The following is a 26,028-nucleotide window of genomic DNA, read 5'->3' on the forward strand; positions in this document are numbered from 1 at the left end:
TACTACGTGACAGAGTTTATTAAATACCAAACTGCAACAGAACACTTGGAATTACATGTGGGGTGGGGGGTGCACAGGGTGGAAGGCAAAGGTTTCTAGGCTTCAGGCATCAGCCCTGGGAGCACTCTTTTCTGGCATTGGTACTTCCTCTGCTCCAGCATCTTCTCATTGTTAACCGTGTTGGAGGTTCAGCTGTGATGGGGCAAGGGAGGGAGGGAAAAGAAAAGGCTGTGCGTTAGTTTTACGGCAGGCTGGGCCAAAGGCAGCACTGCAAAGTGGATCCTGGAAGTACAGCACTAACGTGCAGATCCAGGTACCGAAAAAAGTATAGGAAAAGAATCAACACAGGTTCTAGCAGAAAAAAATAATCGCCTCAAATCCACCAAACAAACCAGAGCTCACTTTTCTTCTTAGTTTACCAATTTAGCTAGTCAATTCGGAACAACTGTCTTCATCTCTCCCCGGAAGCTGAGCTGGGACATTCTCCTTCTCGCTGCAGATGCAGTCAGGGTTGTCGGAGACATCTGCAGAAGCATCTTCAACCTGCACAGCAAATTAGTAAGGAAAGCGTGAAGCAAAGCAGCAGTCGGCCTTTTTCACATACTCTTCTGTAAGCAGCACAGCCATGGATGGCTTGCTTCCTCTCTAATGTGCTTGACAAGCCAGGAGTTACTGGGAACAGCCAGCTCCCCAGCACCACCCAACACTTGGAGGGCCCCAAATTTATCTGAACAGAAGAAGAAAAGACTTCCTTCCCAGCCAGGAGAAGTGCAGGCAGCCTGCATTTGCGAGGCCTTTTGCAGCTTTTTCAAACCATAGGCTCATGCACAGAAGCACCTTGCAAGATCGAATGCGAGGCTTGAATTTGCTCACAAATGCTTATCTACATGCTTTTACACTAGGGTTCAGTAAAGCTTGACTTCTCCTCAATGTCTATTTCTTTAAAGCACTAAAAAGCCTTGCCTGGTCTGTTCTTCCTCCAGTGCGGCGCTTCTTTTCGACACTTCATCCGGAAGCGCTTCTGATCGGCATTTCGTCTTGCCCAGCATCTTTACTTCCTTGCTTTCACTCCCACGCTTTCAAAACAGAAAAGATACATCACACACAGGGAACAGGAACAGGATCCACATGCAGAATGTGCCGACAGCATTCCCCACAAAGAAGAAAATGTGCATCTCCCAAGTCCAGTCTCCTCTCGCAGCTCTCACCCACAGATGTCTCTCCTGTCCACAGCACACAGCCTACCCATCAAAGGAATCGTGCTGATGAACGCAAGGGCCCGCATATTGGCTACCGAGCAGATGCAAAACACAGTAGCACCAGGGGAATGAGGAAACGTATAGACTTTTCCCCTGAGGGGGTCCTGCCCAAAAACCTGGGGCATTCCCCACAGCCCACCTGACCTTTTCATAAATTACCTGCCCACAAGAAATTCAAAGACTAAACCCAGTCATTCCCAGAAGCTGTTCATGTACCTGCCAACGTTGGTGTTCCTTTGCAGTCCGTGCTGTCTGAAAGCCAGTTACCGAGTCCTCCAGGCCATTATGAGACTACAGCAGCATTAGAAGAAGAAAAAAGAAGTCACGCTAGGACTTCCCTGACTGAAGGTCATACCTCATGGCAGCGCCAACCAAGCATACAAAATATGGCCTGTGGAGGTGTCATTCCCTTATTAGTTGCAGACTTTCATCTTTGGAGGTCTTCTTGTGGCATTACAGAGCTACACCTTCTGGCCAAGGAATCCATAGTCACTAAAACGGGAAGGTGCCCAGAGTACAGGCCACGGAATAATTCCTGTCACAGTTTGATGATGCCAGTCAGGCCTGCGGGACTACGTGCTCACCACCACCAGAGCCCCAGGAGTGTCCGCAACCGAAGGCACCAAATCCCTCTGCGGCAGGACTGTCTGAAGTGCTGCCTGAGGTCTCAACCTCACGACGGGTCTAAAGCAGAAAATACTTAAGCCAGTGCATTGCTGTCAAGCCCTTAACAAAGATGGCATTAAGAAGGACTTGCTATAGTCTCACGGAACAACTCTCAAAGCCAGAAAGCTGGGGGAACGGGCCAGCAGGACTTTCAGAGCAGCCTGTAGTCAGTAGAACAGAGAAGCTGATCTCTCCTAGGCTCTCCAGGAAAACCTCATCTTAAAACTTCCCACACAAATACAGAACTAGGCTCTGTAGCTCATGAAAAGGGAAGGCTGTGACTAGCTTACTGAGGCACGGGCTTGCATGTTTTTCCGAAGGGCTTCAATGGTCTTTGCTTGTTGCCGGACTGTGGCTTCCAGCCTGGCCTTTTCACCTTGGAGCCTGGAAAAGAAGTACAGGCCTTACCACAGAAATCCACAAGAGCACAAATCCCCAAAGAAGAATGTGAAAGAACCTCATCTAAACCAAAAGCGTCTTTGAAAATCGTGTATTGTTATCTTGCTGGGATGCAAGAAGACAGTCCTGTTGTTTTCACACAATCGCAGAAAGCGAAGCCTTGCTCCACTGTGTTACTTCCTTACCGTTGTATGGGGTCTTCCAGCTCTGGGCTAGCCGCAGTTGCAGAAGATGTGGTCAGAAGGTCCTGCAGGTTCCTGGAAGTTTTTAGTTCCCTCTCGTTCCTCTTGATGGCGTTCTTCAGGTACTCGGCATAACACTCAGTCAGGATATGCCGTTCTTTTAATTCCTGCAGCTGTCAAACCACAAGAAGAACCGCCGGTAGTCAGCTTACGTTTGATAAAAAGGAGTGCGCTGCTTTGACTCTCGAGTCTCAAAACCCCTGTTACTTCTACATCTTTTACACTGGCCCCTCTCCTATGTCTAAAATGATTTCCTAAAGCGTTTCCTAAACGCTGCCACAACACTCCTCCTCCTCCTCCTCCTCCTCCTCCTCCTCCTCCTCCTCCTCCTCCTCTCTCAAGGACTCCAAACACTCTTTGTAGCCACTTGTTGGCTACTCCAACATGGTTAGGAGCTCCTCCTGCTCCTAAAGTGACTTTGCAACTCCATAACGATGATGATGTGATGAGGAAATGCAAAAAAGCATGAGCACGACGCTCCAGTATGCCTACTCTTTCTCTGTCAGCACACACTCTGCTTTGGCAAGCCAAAGAGAAGAAGCAAATACACGTGATCCGTGGACCTTGAGAAGCAGCTGTTTGAAAGGAATACACCCCCCCTTCTCCAGTCAAGGACACAGTGACGTCACGGTTAGTGACCTTCCTGATTGTAGGCGCCAGGCCTATAAAACAAGGCGAGTCAATTACATGTCACTCGGTCCACTCCTGTTGCAAAGTTGTCTAGTGTACTAAGAGCACCTTAGTGCAGCCCTCCGCTGTTACTTCAAGTGGTGCAAACAGGCAGGCACCAAAGGCAGCAGTGCTGTTCCCTCCCATCCCACTCATCACAGCGAACTGCACACTGAACCACCCTGGGTTAGGCAAAACCCCCAAGACAGGATCAGGTCCCCGCTCTGGTTTGCTACAGAAAGGCCTGTGCCCTGCCAGGAGACAAGAGACCGGCTTTCTCCATACCTCAGCTTTAGAACGGTACAGTTTCTTCTGCAACTGAAGTTTCTGCGCCTGCAGGTACATGCTGTACAACTTCACAGCTTCAGGCTGGGCTTCTGTGAGGGAGCTCCTTTGGAGAGGGTTTGCAAGCTCCTGCCACGGCTGCTTGACCCGTGTCTAAAGAAATGGTGTTCCATGAGCATGGAGAAATCAGTGAGAAGATGACAACATGAGAGCTGCTTTTACTCATGGGATTATATCATTAGATGGGTCTTCAGGGTGGCCAGCAGGTCGAGGGAGGGGATTCTCCCCTTCTGCTCTGCTCTCATGAGACCCCACGTGGAGTAATGCATCCAGCTCTGGGGTCCCCAGCACAAGGTCCAGAGGAGTGCCACAAAAATGATCAGAGGGCTGGAACACCTCTCCCGTGAAGAAAGGCTGAGAGAGTCGGGGTTGTTCAGCCTGGGGAAAAGCAAGCTCTGGGGAGAACTTACTGCAGCCTTTCAAAATAGAAAGACAGAGACTTTTTACTAAGGCCTGTAGTGACAGGACAAGGGGCAACTGTTTTAAACTGGAAGAGGGTAGATTTAGATGGGACGTAAGGAAGACATTTTTTGCAATGAGGGTGGTGGGACACCAGACCAGGTTGCCCAGAAAAATTGTGGCTGCCCCAACTCCGGAAGCGTTCAGGCTGGATGGGGCTTTGAGCAACCTGGCCTAGTGGAAGGTGGCCCTGTGCATGGCAGGGGGGGTTGCACTAGAAGATCTTTAAAAGACTCTTCCAACTCAAACCATTCTATGCTTCTATGACTCAGTGAATTCAAAGTTAAGAGATTTTGGCTGCCACCAGCAGGCATCTGCAGGCAACTTTCTCAGCTGAGCATATCTAAAGGATCACCAGTTCCTCATGAGGCTTTCTCTTTCCTAATACAGAGAAAAAGCTAAATATTCTTCTCCTTGGAATAGAGGATGAGAGTCTGTGCATGTGCTTTTGCCCAACCCACTGTTTTCCCTCTTAATGCAGCCCTTCTGCTTCATGAAGGGAACAAAATGAGGTGCGAAATACACCTCAGGTCCAGATTCAGTCACCACCTCTCAGCAGCATTCCAAAATGAACCCAGTAGCAAGAACAGATCTCTGTACACTGACTGGTTCTATTTATGGATATCTGCATCAGCCTCTACTAGAGTCACCTGTTTGTCGCCTTGAGAGTCAGTTTGACATGAAGCATCCTTCTTTAGTGGAAGCTCTTCACTCTCTGGGGCAGAAACCTGAGCAAGTGAGAACACAGACAGACAGACCATGGGGAAAGGAATCTCCAGCAAGACTGCAGCATCGCACTGCATTTCAGCACTGGGGATACAGGAGCGTGACTTCTGCATTACCTCCAGAAAAGAAAGTACCTTGTTCTCAGAAGAGTCAAAACCTCCCTCTTACCTGTGCTCCTGCTGCTGGGAAGACACCTACAAAGGAGGCAAGAAGCGAGACGCTGCTCTGAGTGCTTATTTCACTCTGCTTTTCCCCATCTGCTTCACTGCAGAGAACCTTACAAAGGTAACCATTTAGCGCCTCAGGAAATTACCGTTGCCGCTCTCCTCTGCAACAGGCTGCACCCATGCTTCACGTTTGTAGACAAGTGGAAGCAGCACGTCGGCCGACGCTTTCGTTGGAGCTTCACAATCCGACTGTGTAATTTAAAAGACGTGCGTGAGAACTGGCACAGATTCCTTCTCAACCCGTTTCCACGCACAAAGCTCCCGCTTCAGCCAACACGCATAAGGTGGTATCAGATGACGGAAAGGGCAAACACAACCAGCGTGTTAGGCATCTCTGTTGAGCAGGGCTTTCAAAAGGGGCCGATGTACACCTGCCCCAGGCAGAGGGGACCTAGGCAGAAGCAGCTAAGCGTCTAGAGGGTAGGCCCTAGGGGCAACCATTTGACGCTGACTGGATCGGGAGCAGAGAGCTGTGTGGTGGAAAACAAGCAATCCTCACAGCAGCAGCCTTCTAGGATTTCGGAGGACTGTAACTGGCAGGAAGCTTTACTGCTTCAAGGCTATACGAGCAATCCAGCTGAAAGGCCAGCTGCTGGGAGACCCGGGCCATTAGCTTGGCCTCAGTTGCTCCCAGTCCTAAGTGAAGAGCTTCCCTGCGGCACCGGCATGTCAAGGTCCCATTGACGAGTGTGTGGTGGAAGCAGCAGCAGAGGGAAAGGGGCTCAGAAGCAAGCGAGCCCCGTGGGGCCCCATTGCCCCCTTCAGAGAAGGGCAAGAGTGGCTGGAAAGCTGCCTGGCGGAGAAGGACCTGCGGGTGTTGGTCAACAGCCGGTTGAATGTGACCAGCAGCGTGCCCAGGTGGCCAAGGCGGCCAACGGCATCCTGGCCTCTATCGGAAATGGCGTGGCCGTCAGGACAAGGGACGTGATGGTGCGTTTGGACTTGGCACTGCTGGGGCCGCACCTCCGCTACTGTGGTCAGTTTTGGGGCCCTCACTCACTACAAGGCCAACCTTGAGGTGCTGGAGCGCATTCAAAGAAGAGCAACGAAGCTGCTGAAGGGTGTAGAGAACAGGCCCTGTGAGGAGCGGCTGAGGGAACTGGGGCTGTTTAGCCTGGAGGAAAGGAGGCTTTTGGGAGGAGACCTTATCGCTCTCTGCAACTGCCTGAAAGGAGGCTGTAGCAGGGGGGGTGTCGGACTCTCTTCCCAAGTAGCAAGCGACAGGACAAGGGGAGAGGGCCCGAAGTTGCACCAGGGGAGGTTTAGATTGGGTATTAGGAGAAATGTCTTCACTGGAAGGGTTATGAAGCCCTGGAACAGGCTGCCCAGGGAAGTGGTTGAGTCACCATCCCTGGAGGTATTTCGAAGACGTGTAGACGTGGCGCTCGGGGACACGGTTTAGGGGTGGGCTTGGCCGTGTTGGGTTTACGGTTGGACTCGATGATCTTAAGGGTCTTTTCCAACCTCAACGACTCTATGATTCTACGCATCTACCTCAGAATCAAAAGTGGAGTCATCATCTTGCTCCTGTGCTCCTGCTGCTGGGAAGACACCTACAAAGGAGGCAAGAAGCGAGACGCTGCTCTGAGTGCTTATTTCACTCTGCTTTTCCCCATCTGCTTCACTGCAGAGAACCTTACAAAGGTAACCATTTAGTGCGTCAGGAAATTACCGTTGCCGCTCTTCTCTGCAAAGGCCTTTGCCCATGCTCCAAGTTTGTATGCAGGTGGCATCCATACGCCGGCCGACGCTTTCGTTGGAGCTTCACAGTCCGACTGTGTAATTTAAAAGACGTGCGTGAGAACTGGCACAGACTCCTTCTCAACCCGTTTCCACGCACAAAGCTCCCGCTTCAGCCAACACGCGTAAGGTGGTATCAGATGACGGAAAGGGCAAACACAACCAGCGTGTTAGGCATCTCTGTTGAGCAGGGCTTTCAAAAGGGGCCGATGTACACCTGCCCCAGGCAGAGGGGGCCTAGGCAGAAGCAGCTAAGCGTCTAGAGGGTAGGCCCTAGGGGCAACCATTTGACGCTGACTGGATCGGGAGCAGAGAGCTGTGTGGTGGAAAACAAGCAATCCTCACAGCAGCAGCCTTCTAGGATTTCGGAGGACTGTAACTGGCAGGAAGCTTTACTGCTTCAAGGCTATACGAGCAATCCAGCTGAAAGGCCAGCTGCTGGGAGACCCGGGCCATTAGCTTGGCCTCAGTTGCTCCCAGTCCTAAGTGAAGAGCTTCCCTGCGGCACCGGCATGTCAAGGTCCCATTGACGAGTGTGTGGTGGAAGCAGCAGCAGAGGGAAAGGGGCTCAGAAGCAAGCGAGCCCCGTGGGGCCCCATTGCCTCCTTCAGAGAAGGGCAAGAGTGGCTGGAAAGCTGCCTGGCGGAGAAGGACCTGCGGGTGTTGGTCAACAGCCGGTTGAATGTGACCAGCAGCGTGCCCAGGTGGCCAAGGCGGCCAACGGCATCCTGGCCTCTATCGGAAATGGCGTGGCCGTCAGGACAAGGGACGTGATGGTGCGTTTGGACTTGGCACTGCTGGGGCCGCACCTCCGCTACTGTGGTCAGTTTTGGGGCCCTCACTCACTACAAGGCCAACCTTGAGGTGCTGGAGCGCATTCAAAGAAGAGCAACGAAGCTGCTGAAGGGTGTAGAGAACAGGCCCTGTGAGGAGCGGCTGAGGGAACTGGGGCTGTTTAGCCTGGAGGAAAGGAGGCTTTTGGGAGGAGACCTTATCGCTCTCTGCAACTGCCTGAAAGGAGGTTGTAGCAGGGGGGGTGTCGGACTCTCTTCCCAAGTAGCAAGCGACAGGACAAGGGGAGAGGGCCCGAAGTTGCACCAGGGGAGGTTTAGATTGGGTATTAGGAGAAATGTCTTCACTGGAAGGGTTATGAAGCCCTGGAACAGGCTGCCCAGGGAAGTGGTTGAGTCACCATCCCTGGAGGTATTTCGAAGACGTGTAGACGTGGCGCTCGGGGACACGGTTTAGGGGTGGGCTTGGCCGTGTTGGGTTTACGGTTGGACTCGATGATCTTAAGGGTCTTTTCCAACCTCAACGACTCTATGATTCTACGCATCTACCTCAGAATCAAAAGTGGAGTCATCATCTTGCTCCTGTGCTCCTGCTGCTGGGAAGACACCTACAAAGGAGGCAAGAAGCGAGACGCTGCTCTGAGTGCTTATTTCACTCTGCTTTTCCCCATCTGCTTCACTGCAGAGAACCTTACAAAGGTAACCATTAAGCGCCTCAGGAAATTACCGTTGCCGCCCTCCTCTGCAACGGGCTGCGCGCAAGCTCCCTTTCCATCTGCAGCAGGAGGCAGCTCGTCGGCCGACGCTTTCGTTGGAGCTTCACAGTCCGACTGTGTAATTTAAAAGACGTGCGTGAGAACTGGCACAGACTCCTTCTCAACCCGTTTCCACGCACAAAGCTCCCGCTTCAGCCAACACGCACAAGGTGGTATCAGATGACGGAAAGGGCAAACACAACCAGCGTGTTAGGCATCTCTGTTGAGCAGGGCTTTCAAAAGGGGCCGATGTACACCTGCCCCAGGCAGAGGGGGCCTAGGCAGAAGCAGCTAAGCGTCTAGAGGGTAGGCCCTAGGGGCAACCATTTGACGCTGACTGGATCGGGAGCAGAGAGCTGTGTGGTGGAAAACAAGCAATCCTCACAGCAGCAGCCTTCTAGGATTTCGGAGGACTGTAACTGGCAGGAAGCTTTACTGCTTCAAGGCTATACGAGCAATCCAGCTGAAAGGCCAGCTGCTGGGAGACCCGGGCCATTAGCTTGGCCTCAGTTGCTCCCAGTCCTAAGTGAAGAGCTTCCCTGCGGCACCGGCATGTCAAGGTCCCATTGACGAGTGTGTGGTGGAAGCAGCAGCAGAGGGAAAGGGGCTCAGAAGCAAGCGAGCCCCGTGGGGCCCCATTGCCCCCTTCAGAGAAGGGCAAGAGTGGCTGGAAAGCTGCCTGGCGGAGAAGGACCTGCGGGTGTTGGTCAACAGCCGGTTGAATGTGACCAGCAGCGTGCCCAGGTGGCCAAGGCGGCCAACGGCATCCTGGCCTCTATCGGAAATGGCGTGGCCATCAGGACAAGGGACGTGATGGTGCGTTTGGACTTGGCACTGCTGGGGCCGCACCTCCGCTACTGTGGTCAGTTTTGGGGCCCTCACTCACTACAAGGCCAACCTTGAGGTGCTGGAGCGCATTCAAAGAAGAGCAACGAAGCTGCTGAAGGGTGTAGAGAACAGGCCCTGTGAGGAGCGGCTGAGGGAACTGGGGCTGTTTAGCCTGGAGGAAAGGAGGCTTTTGGGAGGAGACCTTATCGCTCTCTGCAACTGCCTGAAAGGAGGCTGTAGCAGGGGGGGTGTCGGACTCTCTTCCCAAGTAGCAAGCGACAGGACAAGGGGAGAGGGCCCGAAGTTGCACCAGGGGAGGTTTAGATTGGGTATTAGGAGAAATGTCTTCACTGGAAGGGTTATGAAGCCCTGGAACAGGCTGCCCAGGGAAGTGGTTGAGTCACCATCCCTGGAGGTATTTCGAAGACGTGTAGACGTGGCGCTCGGGGACACGGTTTAGGGGTGGGCTTGGCCGTGTTGGGTTTACGGTTGGACTCGATGATCTTAAGGGTCTTTTCCAACCTCAACGACTCTATGATTCTACGCATCTACCTCAGAATCAAAAGTGGAGTCATCATCTTGCTCCTGTGCTCCTGCTGCTGGGAAGACACCTACAAAGGAGACAAGAAGCGAGACGCTGCTCTGAGTGCTTATTTCACTCTGCTTTTCCCCATCTGCTTCACTGCAGAGAACCTTACAAAGGTAACCATTTAGTGCGTCAGGAAATTACCGTTGCCGCTCTTCTCTGCAAAGGCCTTTGCCCATGCTCCAAGTTTGTATGCAGGTGGCATCCATACGCCGGCCGACGCTTTCGTTGGAGCTTCACAGTCCGACTGTGTAATTTAAAAGACGTGCGTGAGAACTGGCACAGACTCCTTCTCAACCCGTTTCCACGCACAAAGCTCCCGCTTCAGCCAACACGCACAAGGTGGTATCAGATGACGGAAAGGGCAAACACAACCAGCGTGTTAGGCATCTCTGTTGAGCAGGGCTTTCAAAAGGGGCCGATGTACACCTGCCCCAGGCAGAGGGGGCCTAGGCAGAAGCAGCTAAGCGTCTAGAGGGTAGGCCCTAGGGGCAACCATTTGACGCTGACTGGATCGGGAGCAGAGAGCTGTGTGGTGGAAAACAAGCAATCCTCACAGCAGCAGCCTTCTAGGATTTCGGAGGACTGTAACTGGCAGGAAGCTTTACTGCTTCAAGGCTATACGAGCAATCCAGCTGAAAGGCCAGCTGCTGGGAGACCCGGGCCATTAGCTTGGCCTCAGTTGCTCCCAGTCCTAAGTGAAGAGCTTCCCTGCGGCACCGGCATGTCAAGGTCCCATTGACGAGTGTGTGGTGGAAGCAGCAGCAGAGGGAAAGGGGCTCAGAAGCAAGCGAGCCCCGTGGGGCCCCATTGCCTCCTTCAGAGAAGGGCAAGAGTGGCTGGAAAGCTGCCTGGCGGAGAAGGACCTGCGGGTGTTGGTCAACAGCCGGTTGAATGTGACCAGCAGCGTGCCCAGGTGGCCAAGGCGGCCAACGGCATCCTGGCCTCTATCGGAAATGGCGTGGCCGTCAGGACAAGGGACGTGATGGTGCGTTTGGACTTGGCACTGCTGGGGCCGCACCTCCGCTACTGTGGTCAGTTTTGGGGCCCTCACTCACTACAAGGCCAACCTTGAGGTGCTGGAGCGCATTCAAAGAAGAGCAACGAAGCTGCTGAAGGGTGTAGAGAACAGGCCCTGTGAGGAGCGGCTGAGGGAACTGGGGCTGTTTAGCCTGGAGGAAAGGAGGCTTTTGGGAGGAGACCTTATCGCTCTCTGCAACTGCCTGAAAGGAGGTTGTAGCAGGGGGGGTGTCGGACTCTCTTCCCAAGTAGCAAGCGACAGGACAAGGGGAGAGGGCCCGAAGTTGCACCAGGGGAGGTTTAGATTGGGTATTAGGAGAAATGTCTTCACTGGAAGGGTTATGAAGCCCTGGAACAGGCTGCCCAGGGAAGTGGTTGAGTCACCATCCCTGGAGGTATTTCGAAGACGTGTAGACGTGGCGCTCGGGGACACGGTTTAGGGGTGGGCTTGGCCGTGTTGGGTTTACGGTTGGACTCGATGATCTTAAGGGTCTTTTCCAACCTCAACGACTCTATGATTCTACGCATCTACCTCAGAATCAAAAGTGGAGTCATCATCTTGCTCCTGTGCTCCTGCTGCTGGGAAGACACCTACAAAGGAGGCAAGAAGTGAGACGCTGCTCTGAGTGCTTATTTCACTCTGCTTTTCCCCATCTGCTTCACTGCAGAGAACCTTACAAAGGTAACCATTTAGCGCCTCAGGAAATTACCGTTGCCGCCCTCCTCTGCAACGGGCTGCGCGCAAGCTCCCTTTCCATCTGCAGCAGGAGGCAGCTCGTCGGCCGACGCTTTCGTTGGAGCTTCACAGTCCGACTGTGTAATTTAAAAGACGTGCGTGAGAACTGGCACAGACTCCTTCTCAACCCGTTTCCACGCACAAAGCTCCCGCTTCAGCCAACACGCACAAGGTGGTATCAGATGACGGAAAGGGCAAACACAACCAGCGTGTTAGGCATCTCTGTTGAGCAGGGCTTTCAAAAGGGGCCGATGTACACCTGCCCCAGGCAGAGGGGGCCTAGGCAGAAGCAGCTAAGCGTCTAGAGGGTAGGCCCTAGGGGCAACCATTTGACGCTGACTGGATCGGGAGCAGAGAGCTGTGTGGTGGAAAACAAGCAATCCTCACAGCAGCAGCCTTCTAGGATTTCGGAGGACTGTAACTGGCAGGAAGCTTTACTGCTTCAAGGCTATACGAGCAATCCAGCTGAAAGGCCAGCTGCTGGGAGACCCGGGCCATTAGCTTGGCCTCAGTTGCTCCCAGTCCTAAGTGAAGAGCTTCCCTGCGGCACCGGCATGTCAAGGTCCCATTGACGAGTGTGTGGTGGAAGCAGCAGCAGAGGGAAAGGGGCTCAGAAGCAAGCGAGCCCCGTGGGGCCCCATTGCCTCCTTCAGAGAAGGGCAAGAGTGGCTGGAAAGCTGCCTGGCGGAGAAGGACCTGCGGGTGTTGGTCAACAGCCGGTTGAATGTGACCAGCAGCGTGCCCAGGTGGCCAAGGCGGCCAACGGCATCCTGGCCTCTATCGGAAATGGCGTGGCCGTCAGGACAAGGGACGTGATGGTGCGTTTGGACTTGGCACTGCTGGGGCCGCACCTCCGCTACTGTGGTCAGTTTTGGGGCCCTCACTCACTACAAGGCCAACCTTGAGGTGCTGGAGCGCATTCAAAGAAGAGCAACGAAGCTGCTGAAGGGTGTAGAGAACAGGCCCTGTGAGGAGCGGCTGAGGGAACTGGGGCTGTTTAGCCTGGAGGAAAGGAGGCTTTTGGGAGGAGACCTTATCGCTCTCTACAACTGCCTGAAAGGAGGTTGTAGCAGGGGGGGTGTCGGACTCTCTTCCCAAGTAGCAAGCGACAGGACAAGGGGAGAGGGCCCGAAGTTGCACCAGGGGAGGTTTAGATTGGGTATTAGGAGAAATGTCTTCACTGGAAGGGTTATGAAGCCCTGGAACAGGCTGCCCAGGGAAGTGGTTGAGTCACCATCCCTGGAGGTATTTCGAAGACGTGTAGACGTGGCGCTCGGGGACACGGTTTAGGGGTGGGCTTGGCCGTGTTGGGTTTACGGTTGGACTCGATGATCTTAAGGGTCTTTTCCAACCTCAACGACTCTATGATTCTACGCATCTACCTCAGAATCAAAAGTGGAGTCATCATCTTGCTCCTGTTCTCCTGCTGCTGGGAAGACACCTACAAAGGAGACAAGAAGCGAGACGCTGCTCTGAGTGCTTATTTCACTCTGCTTTTCCCCATCTGCTTCACTGCAGAGAACCTTACAAAGGTAACCATTTAGTGCGTCAGGAAATTACCGTTGCCGCTCTTCTCTGCAAAGGCCTTTGCCCATGCTCCAAGTTTGTATGCAGGTGGCATCCATACGCCGGCCGACACTTTCATTGAAGCTTCACAGTCCGACTGTGTAATTTAAAAGACGTGCGTGAGAACTGGCACAGACTCCTTCTCAACCCGTTTCCACGCACAAAGCTCCCGCTTCAGCCAACACGCGTAAGGTGGTATCAGATGACGGAAAGGGCAAACACAACCAGCGTGTTAGGCATCTCTGTTGAGCAGGGCTTTCAAAAGGGGCCGATGTACACCTGCCCCAGGCAGAGGGGACCTAGGCAGAAGCAGCTAAGCGTCTAGAGGGTAGGCCCTAGCGGCAACCATTTGACGCTGACTGGATCGGGAGCAGAGAGCTGTGTGGTGGAAAACAAGCAATCCTCACAGCAGCAGCCTTCTAGGATTTCGGAGGACTGTAACTGGCAGGAAGCTTTACTGCTTCAAGGCTATACGAGCAATCCAGCTGAAAGGCCAGCTGCTGGGAGACCCGGGCCATTAGCTTGGCCTCAGTTGCTCCCAGTCCTAAGTGAAGAGCTTCCCTGCGGCACCGGCATGTCAAGGTCCCATTGACGAGTGTGTGGTGGAAGCAGCAGCAGAGGGAAAGGGGCTCAGAAGCAAGCGAGCCCCGTGGGGCCCCATTGCCTCCTTCAGAGAAGGGCAAGAGTGGCTGGAAAGCTGCCTGGCGGAGAAGGACCTGCGGGTGTTGGTCAACAGCCGGTTGAATGTGACCAGCAGCGTGCCCAGGTGGCCAAGGCGGCCAACGGCATCCTGGCCTCTATCGGAAATGGCGTGGCCGTCAGGACAAGGGATGTGATGGTGCGTTTGGACTTGGCACTGCTGGGGCCGCACCTCCGCTACTGTGGTCAGTTTTGGGGCCCTCACTCACTACAAGGCCAACCTTGAGGTGCTGGAGCACATTCAAAGAAGAGCAACGAAGCTGCTGAAGGGTGTAGAGAACAGGCCCTGTGAGGAGCGGCTGAGGGAACTGGGGCTGTTTAGCCTGGAGGAAAGGAGGCTTTTGGGAGGAGACCTTATCGCTCTCTGCAACTGCCTGAAAGGAGGTTGTAGCAGGGGGGGTGCCGGACTCTCTTCCCAAGTAGCAAGCGACAGGACAAGGGGAGAGGGCCCGAAGTTGCACCAGGGCAGGTTTAGATTGGGTATTAGGAGAAATGTCTTCACTGGAAGGGTTATGAAGCCCTGGAACAGGCTGCCCAGGGAAGTGGTTGAGTCACCATCCCTGGAGGTATTTCGAAGACGTGTAGACGTGGCGCTCGGGGACACGGTTTAGGGGTGGGCTTGGCCGTGTTGGGTTTACGGTTGGACTCGATGATCTTAAGGGTCTTTTCCAACCTCAACGACTCTATGATTCTACGCATCTACCTCAGAATCAAAAGTGGAGTCATCATCTTGCTCCTGTGCTCCTGCTGCTGGGAAGACACCTACAAAGGAGGCAAGAAGCGAGACGCTGCTCTGAGTGCTTATTTCACTCTGCTTTTCCCCATCTGCTTCACTGCAGAGAACCTTACAAAGGTAACCATTTAGCGCCTCAGGAAATTACCGTTGCCGCTCTCCTCTGCAACGGGCTGCGCGCAAGCTCCCTTTCCATCTGCAGCAGGAGGCAGCTCGTCGGCTGACGCTTTCGTTGGAGCTTCACAATCCGACTGTGTAATTTAAAAGACGTGCGTGAGAACTGGCACAGACTCCTTCTCAACCCGTTTCCACGCACAAAGCTCCCGCTTCAGCCAACACGCATAAGGTGGTATCAGATGACGGAAAGGGCAAACACAACCAGCGTGTTAGGCATCTCTGTTGAGCAGGGCTTTCAAAAGGGGCCGATGTACACCTGCCCCAGGCAGAGGGGACCTAGGCAGAAGCAGCTAAGCGTCTAGAGGGTAGGCCCTAGCGGCAACCATTTGACGCTGACTGGATCGGGAGCAGAGAGCTGTGTGGTGGAAAACAAGCAATCCTCACAGCAGCAGCCTTCTAGGATTTCGGAGGACTGTAACTGGCAGGAAGCTTTACTGCTTCAAGGCTATACGAGCAATCCAGCTGAAAGGCCAGCTGCTGGGAGACCCGGGCCATTAGCTTGGCCTCAGTTGCTCCCAGTCCTAAGTGAAGAGCTTCCCTGCGGCACCGGCATGTCAAGGTCCCATTGACGAGTGTGTGGTGGAAGCAGCAGCAGAGGGAAAGGGGCTCAGAAGCAAGCGAGCCCCGTGGGGCCCCATTGCCTCCTTCAGAGAAGGGCAAGAGTGGCTGGAAAGCTGCCTGGCGGAGAAGGACCTGCGGGTGTTGGTCAACAGCCGGTTGAATGTGACCAGCAGCGTGCCCAGGTGGCCAAGGCGGCCAACGGCATCCTGGCCTCTATCGGAAATGGCGTGGCCGTCAGGACAAGGGACGTGATGGTGCGTTTGGACTTGGCACTGCTGGGGCCGCACCTCCGCTACTGTGGTCAGTTTTGGGGCCCTCACTCACTACAAGGCCAACCTTGAGGTGCTGGAGCGCATTCAAAGAAGAGCAACGAAGCTGCTGAAGGGTGTAGAGAACAGGCCCTGTGAGGAGCGGCTGAGGGAACTGGGGCTGTTTAGCCCGGAGGAAAGGAGGCTTTTGGGAGGAGACCTTATCGCTCTCTGCAACTGCCTGAAAGGAGGTTGTAGCAGGGGGGGTGTCGGACTCTCTTCCCAAGTAGCAAGCGACAGGACAAGGGGAGGGGGCCCGAAGTTGCACCAGGGGAGGTTTAGATTGGGTATTAGGAGAAATGTCTTCACTGGAAGGGTTATGAAGCCCTGGAACAGGCTGCCCAGGGAAGTGGTTGAGTCACCATCCCTGGAGGTATTTCGAAGACGTGTAGACGTGGCGCTCGGGGACACGGTTTAGGGGTGGGCTTGGCCGTGTTGGGTTTACGGTTGGACTCGATGATCTTAAGGGTCTTTTCCAACCTCAACGACTCTATGATTCTACGCATCTACCTCAGAATCAAAAGTGGAGTCATCATCTTGCTCCTGTGCTCCTGCTGCTGGGAAGACACCTACAAAGGAGGCAAGAAGCGAGACGCTGCTCTGAGTGCTTATTTCACTCTGCTTTTCCCCATCTGCTTCACTGCAGAGAAGCTTACAAAGGTAACCATTTAGCGCGTCAGGAAATTACCGTTGCCGCTTCCCTCTGCAATGGGCTGCACCCGTGCTCCAGGTTTGTATACAGGTCGAAGCCATTTGCCGTTTGAAGCTTCTCTTGGAGCTTCACAATCCGACTGTGTAATTTAAAAGACGTGCGTGAGAACTGGCACAGACTCCTTCTCAACCCGTTTCCACGCACAAAGCTCCCGCTTCAGCCAACACGCGTAAGGTGGTATCAGATGACGGAAAGGGCAAACACAACCAGCGTGTTAGGCATCTCTGTTGAGCAGGGCTTTCAAAAGGGGCCGATGTACACCTGCCCCAGGCAGAGGGGGCCTAGGCAGAAGCAGCTAAGCGTCTAGAGGGTAGGCCCTAGGGGCAACCATTTGACGCTGACTGGATCGGGAGCAGAGAGCTGTGTGGTGGAAAACAAGCAATCCTCACAGCAGCAGCCTTCTAGGATTTCGGAGGACTGTAACTGGCAGGAAGCTTTACTGCTTCAAGGCTATACGAGCAATCCAGCTGAAAGGCCAGCTGCTGGGAGACCCGGGCCATTAGCTTGGCCTCAGTTGCTCCCAGTCCTAAGTGAAGAGCTTCCCTGCGGCACCGGCATGTCAAGGTCCCATTGACGAGTGTGTGGTGGAAGCAGCAGCAGAGGGAAAGAGTCTACCTTAGAATCAAAAGAGGAGTCATCATCTTTCTCTTCCTGTGCTTCTTCTGTTGGCAGGACACCTACAAAGGAGGTAATACGTGAGACGCTGTTATGAGTGCTTATTTCACTCTGCCTTTCCCCACCCCTCAAGCCCTGCATCCAATCAAGGGGTTATCATTCTCCTACAGGCCAGTGATTTGTCTTCATCACATCCTGTACGGTGAAGTATGGCACCTGCTCCAGTCAGTGTACGGGTGGCCAAGGGAGGATCAGCAGTCTTCCCAGAGCAAGAGCTATCAAGTACTGCTGGGCCTTCTGTGTCTCCTGCAGAACGTTCTCCCCTCTTTTCGCAGCCCATGTATTGCTCCAGTTGCTTTTCAATGCTATATACAGAAAGGAAGGAAATGCATTTGTTAGAAACACCCCCCCGCTTGCATACACTCTCTAGTGGAAGAGCAACAGCCATTCATGAGCCATCCGAGCCATATTCGTAGCCAGCTGGTAAAGGGTAACACCCACACCCAGCAACACCTTACTGCACTACTGCTGGCAGCTGAAATACTCACTACAGGCATGTTCATGCTGCAGGTGCTTATTCTTGTCTATGGAGTATCTCAGCCCCACTGGTTACAGTCTCATCCGAGAAACCCCCTCTCCGTTTTGAGGGCCATTGAGATTAAGACAACCCTTGGCAGACTGACATCTAACTACAAGGCTTCTACCTCAGTGGGATGCTACAGTAATGTTGCAGCTACTCTTCCTGTGAAGCTGGGGTAACGTCTCCTCAAACCCAGTCCTGACTTTGAAGGGCTTAAGAAATTCCCATGGTTAGTCAGAGGACCAGAGAGTTTAGAGAGCTCCTAACTGGGATATCAAGAGGCCAACAAAGATTGTGGTTGCATTGCAAGCACTGCAGGGGTTAACTACACTGTATAGGTGTTATCGTCTAACAACCTTGGCTGAGGGTCATGTGGGGCTCTGGTGAGAGACCACTTTCAGGTTTGCTTCATAAGCAGAACTAAAACAAACAAACAAAAAAAACAAACAAGAAAAGAAAATACTAAAAACGCGCTCCAGACCAAGGCTGCTATGCAAAGTGGTGCATTAGCACAACAGTGATACTATGCCAGAAGCCTGGAGGGAAGGAACGAACATCTTGTTTTGCTAGAGCAATCCTCAGACATGCTTTACTCCTAAAGGGGTTTTTACTCCACAGTTTACCCAGGCACCCTTCTCTCCTACTTCCCATGGATCCAGGCTGACGGAAAGGGCAGGGGGAGAAGAAATGAAGTCAAGACCCAGTGAGAAGAGCTCACAGGCAGCTGGTTTTGGCTAAAGAAGGCACACTCGTAGGAATAATGCCGTTCATTCGCCCATCACTAGGCTACCGTCACTAGGAAAGTGGGCGCTTTCCTTCAGCCTAGCTGTTAAGCACACATAGCCACCTTAGTGAAGGGACGGCCAGGGGTGCAAAGCTACCCACGAGAGAAGGAAAACCGCTGAAGAGTTTACCTCAGGGGATATCAGTTAGATTCCTCTGAAACAAAAGGCAAGGAGTTGCTAATCAGTTGAGTGGAGTGGAGCTTGGCGGCACACAGGTGAATTCTCAGGGGGAACTGTGGGGGGAAATTTTCCTCAACTTCCATATCCAGTCTTGACACAGAAAGAGATGCATGAGAAGACATCACCGAGCCCGGCTTCAACAAAGGTCTCAATGCCTCACTAAACCCCAGTGATGTTACCAACAAGGGCCGTACATGAGCACGCACATTCTGAGAACTCGTTAGCTGCTCTAACGAGGATGTAAAACACTCACACAGCATGTTGAGACACTCTGGCATAATGTAGAACTGTGCAGCCAGACTGGTCTTCCTGAGAAAGGTCAGCACCATACTGCAGCAGAATTTGTATTATATTCATATCCCCAGCAAGAGCAGCAACCATAAGAGTGGTCCTAAAGCATCCAAGAGAAGATAGGAAATACATCAGCTTCTGCGGACATTGCATTGCCGTTACTTCAGTCCCTCTTTGCTCCCCAAAGAATTCATTTCCCTTCTCCTATAGGCAGAGTGAAAGCACAGCCAAATACGTGGAAGCGTTGGAGAATTCAGGTTGGCAGGACCTCGGGAGGTGTCCAGGCCAACCACCTGCCCAGAGCAGGCTTGGGGCATGGGTGTGTGTGTGTGTGTGCGTGCGGCACCACAGCCAACACACACTTTCTTGCAGTCCTCAGGGCAGAAATTGTCCCCTGAGGTAAGAAAGCAGCCAAGCGTGGGTCTGCTTTCACAAGTCACACAGAAGGAGCTCCTTCTGGGCAGCTCCTGGTTCTTTTTCAAAGCTCATTCCTATGCCTCCCCCCAGCCCAACTTGAAGAATGCTAAAGGAGTCCCGCGCGCGCTTTTGACAAACCCTTCACCTTTTATTCTTGTCTTGAGCATGCACGTCAGCTCCTTTTTGAAGAAGGAACTCCACCAACTCCTCAGAGCGCTTGGCGATGGCAACAGCAAGCGGAGTGTATCCCAACTGAAAGGGGAAATCATCTCCCTTAGAATAACACAGAAAAGTCAAGCAAGTTTTGGGAAGAGGAACCTTACCCAAAGTCCAAGCTAACCTCATTCTGAGCTTCAATATCGGCATTGTGCTCAAGTAACAGCTCGACTAGGGGTTTGCTGGTGGTGATGGCAGCCAGGTGAAGCGCAGTGTTGCCGCTCACATCTCGGAGGTTAGGGTCGGCACCATGCTCCAGCAGAATGGCCACACAGTCTTTGTGCTGGTGCTCGACTGCCTGGAAATAAGACACAAAGGAGGAATACCTTCCAACATCTACCTTTCTCCCTGTCAGAACTCCCGCATCTTCCCAACACCGGGAAGCACAGGCGTCTTCAGAGATGAGGCAACACATGCCCCTTCCCCGCTGACTACAACACCCCTGTTTCTACGCCGGCCTACGTAAAGAATCACGCAAGGTACGCGTCGTTCAGCGCGTAACCGGTCACCCCGATGCTCAACAGCATAACGTGCTCCACGTACCTTCATCAGCGGCGATTTCTGAAACCCGTCACGAGGGTTTAGCTGGCATTTCTTTCTTGCCAGGAATCGGACGACATCTGACTGGCCCTTCGCGCAAGCCAGATGCAGAGGCGTCCTAGAAACGAAACATGCTCAGTCAACGCGGGCGGCTGAAGACACCGTTTCAGGCTGCGGTGCCCGCCGCGCAGGCCCACGCGCCTCAACCGGCAAAACCCGAGCTGAAAGCGCTGGCGGCAGCCGTGGCGCACCCAAAGCCTGGGGCTGGCCAGGAAAAATCCCCAGCGCGTCCCTGGAGTCGGGAGGCGTTTCCTCAGCCGTGGCAAGGAACCTGCACGGACAGACTCCTGTGCCCAGGCGCCGGTCCCTGCCTCCAGCAGGACCGCCCGGCCACCCAGCCCGGCGAAGGAGACGGCGTCTCGGCAGCCCGGAGGCTGCGGAAGCCCGGGGCTCCCCCCCCACCCCCGACCAGTCCCACGCCCGGCGTGTCCCAGAGACAGGGGGACGGGGCTTCTAACGGCGGCCCCCGGGAAGGCCGTGGCTCCTCAGGGCGCCTGCCGCCGGGCTGGGCGCCGGCGGGGTGGCCGGCCGGAGGCTCTCCCGCCCCTTACTGCTTCTCCGCGTCCCGCCCGTTGATGCGGAATCTCTTCCTCCACCAGTGCCGCCGCAGCCGGGCCAGGTCGCCTGCGGCGGCCGCGCCGTGCAGCCCGCCCCGGGGCTCCTCCCGGACCTCGGAGGGCTCGGCGGCGCAGGGTCCGGCACCGCCGCCGGAGGGCGGCGGCCGCCGCAGCCTCCCCAGGCAGAGCGAGAAGAGCCGCTGCATGCCGCCGCGGGGATGGCGCCCGGCGGGCTCTGCCGAGCCCCGGGCGGTCTCCCCGAGGCCAAACCGAGCGCGGAAGGGGCGAGAAGAGCCGAGCCCCGAGCGCCGCCCGGCAGCTCCGGTCGCTCCCGCTCCGCGCAGGACGCCGTCTGCGCCGGCAGGGGGCAGCCTAGCAAGGGGGCGTCACAGAGGGGGGCGGGGCCGGGAGGAGGGGGCGGGCCTCCAAGGGGCGGGGCTCCACGGGGGCGCGGTTCCAAAGGGGCGCGGCCCCGCCCCGCGCGGGAAATGGCGGCGGGCGGCCGGCGGCGGGTGCTGCCGGCCTGGATGGAGGCGGCGGGGGACGAGCGGGTGGTCGCGGCGGGCACCCCCCCGGCAAGGGCGGGCAGCGGCGGCGGGCGGCGGCTCCCAGGTAGCGCCGCTGGGGCGGGCGGGCGGGCGAGACCGGGCCCGGTTCGCCCTCGGCGTCTTCCCCGTGCGGTCGGCGGGGCGGCGGTGTACTGCATGAACGAGGCGGAGCTGGTGGATGTGGCCCTGGCGGTCCTGGCGGAGGTGAGCCCGGGCCCCCCGGGGCGGGGGGGACGCACGCCCACGGGCCTGGCGGCGGGGAGGGCTCGGGGGAGCGGGCAGGGAGCGCGGCCGCCGCCGGCGGCGGCTCCCTGGGGACTGGCCGGGGGTGTCCCGCTGGGGGCACGGCGGGCTGCTCCCTCTGCCCCTCGGGGTGCAGTTCGCGCACGGCCGGCTCTGGTGGTTTTTCCCTTTGGTTAGAGCCTGCAGCGCGACGAAGGTGCGGAGGAGGCCCGCTGCGGGAGCCGGGAGGAGCAGGAGCTCCAGGCAACGCCAGAGGAGGCTCCGGGGAGCACGGCCAGCACCGCGGGAGGCAGCGGCCGCAGCCCGGCCCCGCCGGCCCCTGCCGGTGCCGACGCGGGGAGGCCGGGCTGGGAGGACTCGGAGGACGATGCTCTGAGATACGTCAGGGAGATCTTTTTCAGCTGACGTTGCCTGCTCCGCCGCTGCCCAGGAGCCGAGGGGACAGCCGGGACGGTGGGAGGAGGAGCTGGCGCGGGCTGTGGATCTGCTGGGTGGGTAGCCTGTGGAGCTGGGAGGAGGCCCCTGAAAGCCGCGGGGGAGAGGAAGGGGGCGCCCGCTTCTCCCGGTGCGTGCTGTGTTCCGCGGGATTTGGCTCCGGGTTAGGTTGCGCTCGGTTTTGCTGGGCGTCTCGGAGCGCGGAGAGACGAAAGAGGACGTCTGGGTTCCTGTGAGTGTCGCTCTGGTGGGTCGGTGTTGGGGCTCGAGGGGAGCGGGGCGTTGCTGGCCCTGGCAGGCTTTTGCTGGCTCTGCGGGGCCGAATAGCCGCGGTTCAGCCTTGGGGCTCCCCTGTCCTTGCGGTCCCTCTGCGGCAGCTGCCGTGGGGCCTGGCAGGCTGTCCCCGTTGGGCCTGACGCCGAACGTGCCTCCAGGCCTCCCGTAGCTGGGGAGGACGTGGGTGGGAGCAGACTGGCAGGGGCAGGGACCGTTCTGAGGGGGCTGAGCCCGTGGCAGGGTGCGTGGGGGTCTAGGGAGGGAGAAGGATGGCTCAGTGGCAAGAGGCAGCCTGCGGCGGGGATGAACAAACCGCACGAAGCCAGGGCAGGCGCGAGAGCCTTTAATGGAACGCAGAATCGGTCAAACCAGCGTCACCAGCCCCAGCCCCAGCAAGACGGCAGCAGGGGAGAAAACGGACCCCGGTGGCCCGAAGGGGATGGGGGGGGAAGCAGGCGCCGCTGTGTGCGAGGTCACAGACGGGGCACGGAGCGGTGCTGTGCACCGCCACTAAGGCGGAGAGACCCCATCCGGTGCGCTGGCTGTGATGGCCCAGCTGGGGCACTGCACCCCAGCCTTCGGCAGCCCTTGCGCTGCTCCCCGAGCACACGCTTGCACGGGGCGCGCGTTGGTCTGAGCTGGCTTTGCGGTGACCTGCCCTCGCGCAGAACCCGTTCTCCTGGAGTCTCAGAGGCTGCTGGACTGCGGGGCTCAGCCCTGTAACGTAAGCGGGGACAAACCTGGGGGTCTGCGCCAAAATCCTCTGCTTCCTCGTGGAAACCCTCCTCGTTAGAGCTGGGTTCAGTGTTCAGCAAGTTGTTGGGCTGCCCCTCCAGGGGCTCTGCTGCTGCTTGGGGTTGGATGTGGGCCACTTCACCCGAACAAACTAAAGCAGAGTCACTCCAGGTGTTATTCCAGCAGGTGAGGTACAGGTGCTCCTGCCAAAGAGTATCTCCAGTGCACCTCTGGGGCTGCCACTGCTGCGATGGCAGTGTGAAGCCGCAGCTCCTCAAGTTGCTTTGAAGGCGTCCCTGGTTAGTTCGGGAGGTGGAGAAGGAGCAGAGTCTCTTTGGACAACGGCAAGAAAGGAAGCCTGTTTGCTTCTCTGCCTCCTTATACTTAGGCTAGATATGGCCAGAGGGTTGTGTCCACTGTGTGCTGGTTCTGATCCGTCCCCTTCGCTGTCCTCTGGGTCAGGGCCAGAAATGCTGTCGCTTGTGATGCTATGCCCCAGGCCGAGGGGCGTGTGGCACGCTGCTGTTCCCAGAAAGCTACCACGCCGTGCTGCGGGTGTTGGTGTCTGCTGCCTGCTTGCTGCAGGAGCACTGCACGCAGCCGTTTGCCAGAGGCTGGATCTGGGCCTTTGGACTAAGGATCAAATTCCTACCAGTGACTAAAGCTGTAGTGGGGTTACGGTGTTAAAGCATGTTATCGATAGCGCTTGCATCTTCTTCACTCTCAAATCCCAACGGGCAGGGCCCCGTCAGTAAGAGGGCTTTGACACGGATGTGTGTTGCTTGGCCCAGCTGAGGTACGTAGTGGCAGTGAGAATCTGGAGCAGTAGCAGAGCCTGAGTCCCAAGCAATGCCAGGAAGCCCCCAGTGAAATCAGAGAGGTGAATCCACTGCGAGGTTTGGAAAAGAAACGTACCCAGGCCTCCAGACAGGATTATCATCTTGATGATGAGTATGATGAGGATCGCCTTCCAGCCCTCTCTCTCTTCTCTGCACTTCACGTGTGCAACAAAAACGGGGTAGAAGATGCTGAAGACCAGGCAGGTGTACACACAAACCCTGGCTAGCACCATTCCTGGTAGGCTGATGCCCATCACCTGCAGATGCTTGTACTCCAGGCACTGCAGCTCCCCAGCTGTCACGTTCCACAGGCAGAAGTTGTAAAAGCCAATGCGTTTGTCAGGGAGGTCGACCAGGTTCCCAGCTTCCCAGAGCAGCGCGTAGAGCATTAAGGCCAAGTTTCCAGCGGCCTCAAGGAAGGTCAGTGCACACAGCAGGTGCCCGGTGCACCGCTGCTGCAGCAGACCCATCCTGGTGCCTGCGTGCTCTCTTGATACCGTGGTACAGCCTGCGCTGGGGACGTCTGCTGCAAAACACAAAGGGGGGAACCCGTTGGTGGTTGCGTCTCATGGCACCCTTCCCAAGGTGTGCTCTGAGCCTGTGGCCCTGAGGTCTCGGGACTCCCCTTGCAAGGAGAGCAGGAGCGTCTCTGACTGTGCTGTGCATGTGTTACTGGGTGGGGGGGTGTGCATTTTTGGTCACAGCAAAGGTGGCTTTAATGATGTCCTGTGTGTGGACCATCACTGGGAGGACAGTATGGCTCCCTTAGCCCCGCACGTGCCCTTTGCACCGCAGTCTCACGTTGGACTGTCCTGGTTTCAGCTGGGATAGAGTTAACTGTCTTCCTAGTAGCTGGTACAGTGCTATTTTGAGTTCAGTATAAGAAAGTTGATAACACTGATGTTTTCAGTTGTTGCTCAGTAGTGTTTAGTCTAAAGTCAAGGATTTTTCAGCTTCTCATGCCCAGCTAGAGAGAAAGCTGGAGGGGTACAAGAAGTTGGCACAGGACACAGCCAGGGCACCTGACCCAAACTGGCTGACAGGGTATTCCATACCATGGGACGTCCCATCTAGTATAGGAACTGGGGAGTGGGGGCAGGGAATCGCCCCTCAGGGACTGGCGGGGTGTCGGTCGGCGGGTGGTGAGCAATTGCCCTGCGCATCATTTGTACATTCCAATCCTGTCACTATTGCTGTTGTTATTTTATTAGTGTTATCATTAACATTTAGTTTCTTCTTTTCTGTTCTATTAAACCGTTCTTATCTCAACCCATGGGTTTTGCTTCTTTTCCCGATTTTCTATCCCATCCCACTGGATGGGGGGGAGTGAGTGAGCGGCTGTGTGGTGCTGAGTTCCTGACTGGGGTTAAACGACAACATGGACAAGAGAAGCATTTGTCAGTAAACTGCAGTGATGGGAGGGGAGCAAACCACTGTTGTCTGGTAAGGAAGGGGTTAAGAGCTATTCTGGGAAAATGCTTTTCTTTCAGTTGTGGCCAGACAAGGACATCCTTTGTGATCTTTGGACAAGTGAGTAAAATGCAGGCCCAACAAGATCTGAAGTGCGGGGCTCCCCTTGCCTCCCTGCCCCCCCCCCCCCAGCTCTGGGACACTTGATGCCATTGATGATCATTTCCAGCATCCACATGCCCCTGAGGCCCCTGCGTGCCTGCACATTTCTGGGCACAGCAGGGCTGATCGCCTGCAGCCCTGCTCCCCGCTGAGGCTGGCAGACACGGTGCTCCTCTGTGCCGGTTGCCTGAGGACCGATGCCCCACGCAGACGGGCAGTCGTCCACCGCAAAGAGACACCCCGGACCCACCTGCAGCCACTTGCCCTCCTTTGAGGCTACGGAGACAGACCTGCGATTGCCATCCTCCTCGCTCCTCTCTGAGTCCCTGCTCCTGTCCTGGAAACGTGGACTGTCCTCAGTGCCCTCTTGCAGGCTTCTGCTTTGCACTGAAAAGCAGGGAAATGGCATGAGGAGGGGGTACCGCTGGCTGCAGAGCCACGCAGCATCGCAGCGCTGCCCACCCGAGTCTGTACAGAGGCACAAACACAGGGCAAGGAGCTCAGACCTCGGCTTCAAGCTCAGCCTCCGGCTTGAGGCTCTGCAAATAACCCCTTTCCTGCCTATGCCAAGCACTATCTCCTGTGATTTACCACCTTCCCTCAAGAAGTTCACAACATCGGTCCTGCTGCCTCCCCTCCACTGCCTGTTGCCCACTGGTATATCATCCCAATGTCCCAGGCCATCACCCCACAGCTGCTTGTGGATTTAGTACAGCCTCTGAGTTTTTAGAGTGCCAGGAGAGACCCCACTCAATCTGTACTCGGTGCCTGGCTGCAGTGCTGGTGAGTAGAGACCCTTCAGCATCCCCCCCACACTCCCTGTCTCCCTGGATACTTGGCAGTGGGGCACCGATGTTTAATGTGCACAGGGATAAAGCTTCTCCATCCCAAACTTCTCGTCCTCCACAGTCATAGCCAGGAGGAGCACACACACC

General features: G+C 55.7%; 3 protein-coding genes across 53 annotated transcripts in view; 1 reads left to right on the forward strand and 2 right to left on the reverse strand.

Moving 5' to 3' along the window:
* On the reverse strand, positions 1 to 22,773 carry LOC126034588 (ankyrin repeat domain-containing protein 30A-like). 50 transcript variants are annotated; one of them, XM_049792448.1, is made up of 31 exons: positions 20,440 to 20,651; positions 19,832 to 19,946; positions 19,413 to 19,586; positions 19,218 to 19,324; positions 18,618 to 18,755; positions 17,036 to 17,184; positions 16,820 to 16,881; positions 16,181 to 16,283; positions 16,003 to 16,061; positions 14,595 to 14,697; positions 14,417 to 14,475; positions 13,009 to 13,111; positions 12,831 to 12,889; positions 11,423 to 11,525; positions 11,245 to 11,303; positions 9,837 to 9,939; positions 9,659 to 9,717; positions 8,251 to 8,353; positions 8,073 to 8,131; positions 6,665 to 6,767; positions 6,487 to 6,545; positions 5,079 to 5,181; positions 4,934 to 4,959; positions 4,690 to 4,767; positions 3,521 to 3,673; positions 2,510 to 2,679; positions 2,216 to 2,309; positions 1,476 to 1,550; positions 964 to 1,076; positions 420 to 543; positions 6 to 192 (listed from the first exon to the last, which is right to left on the reverse strand). In XM_049792448.1, the coding sequence occupies exons 1-30, from the start codon at positions 20,649 to 20,651 to the stop codon at positions 432 to 434; spliced, it is 3,015 nt and encodes a 1,004-aa protein (XP_049648405.1). In that variant the 3' UTR covers positions 6 to 192; positions 420 to 431. The 50 variants fall into 50 exon arrangements, 49 of the variants coding, with proteins under 49 accessions (XP_049648454.1, XP_049648455.1, XP_049648453.1 ...); XM_049792499.1 differs by having other exon boundaries at positions 16,988 to 17,184; XM_049792464.1 differs by lacking the exon at positions 20,440 to 20,651 and adding an exon at positions 22,688 to 22,773 and having other exon boundaries at positions 7 to 192; positions 16,988 to 17,184.
* Positions 20,664 to 22,156, forward strand: CYREN (cell cycle regulator of NHEJ). Its single transcript, XM_049792509.1, has 2 exons — positions 20,664 to 21,197; positions 21,414 to 22,156. The coding sequence occupies exons 1-2, from the start codon at positions 20,664 to 20,666 to the stop codon at positions 21,639 to 21,641; spliced, it is 762 nt and encodes a 253-aa protein (XP_049648466.1). The 3' UTR covers positions 21,642 to 22,156.
* Positions 22,276 to 26,028, reverse strand: part of TMEM140 (transmembrane protein 140) — a 5,914-nt gene continuing 2,161 nt past the window's right edge. Inside the window, exons 3-4 of one of the 2 annotated variants that reach the window (XM_049792508.1) lie at positions 25,384 to 25,480; positions 22,276 to 24,044 (exon numbers count right to left, since the gene is read on the reverse strand). In XM_049792508.1, the coding sequence (XP_049648465.1) occupies positions 23,431 to 24,044; positions 25,384 to 25,396 (627 nt within the window). In that variant the 5' untranslated portion in view covers positions 25,397 to 25,480 and the 3' untranslated portion in view covers positions 22,276 to 23,430. Of the gene's footprint in view, positions 24,048 to 25,383; positions 25,481 to 26,028 lie in introns of both variants that reach the window. The other variant, XM_049792507.1, reaches the window with a different exon arrangement.

Source organism: Accipiter gentilis, chromosome 34 (assembly GCF_929443795.1).
Source record: "Accipiter gentilis chromosome 34, bAccGen1.1, whole genome shotgun sequence".
Lineage (NCBI taxonomy): Eukaryota > Metazoa > Chordata > Aves > Accipitriformes > Accipitridae > Astur > Astur gentilis.

What these genes read in the sequence shown, in the direction of transcription:
- LOC126034588 (XM_049792499.1), bottom strand. Translation starts at nt 20,651, where the DNA reads ATGCAGCGGCTCTTCTCGCTCTGCCTGGGGAGGCTGCGGCGGCCGCCG. An exon ending in TGCAGAGGAGGGCGGCAACG is followed by an intron (nt 8,132 to 8,250) that starts GTAATTTCCTGA and finishes CCTCCTTTGTAG; the next exon opens with GTGTCTTCCCAGCAGCAGGA. An exon ending in CTGGAGGAAGAACAGACCAG is followed by an intron (nt 544 to 963) that starts GCAAGGCTTTTT and finishes TTTGCTGTGCAG; the next exon opens with GTTGAAGATGCTTCTGCAGA.
- CYREN (XM_049792509.1), top strand. Translation starts at nt 20,664, where the DNA reads ATGGCGCCCGGCGGGCTCTGCCGAGCCCCGGGCGGTCTCCCCGAGGCC. An exon ending in CCCTGGCGGTCCTGGCGGAG is followed by an intron (nt 21,198 to 21,413) that starts GTGAGCCCGGGC and finishes CCCTTTGGTTAG; the next exon opens with AGCCTGCAGCGCGACGAAGG.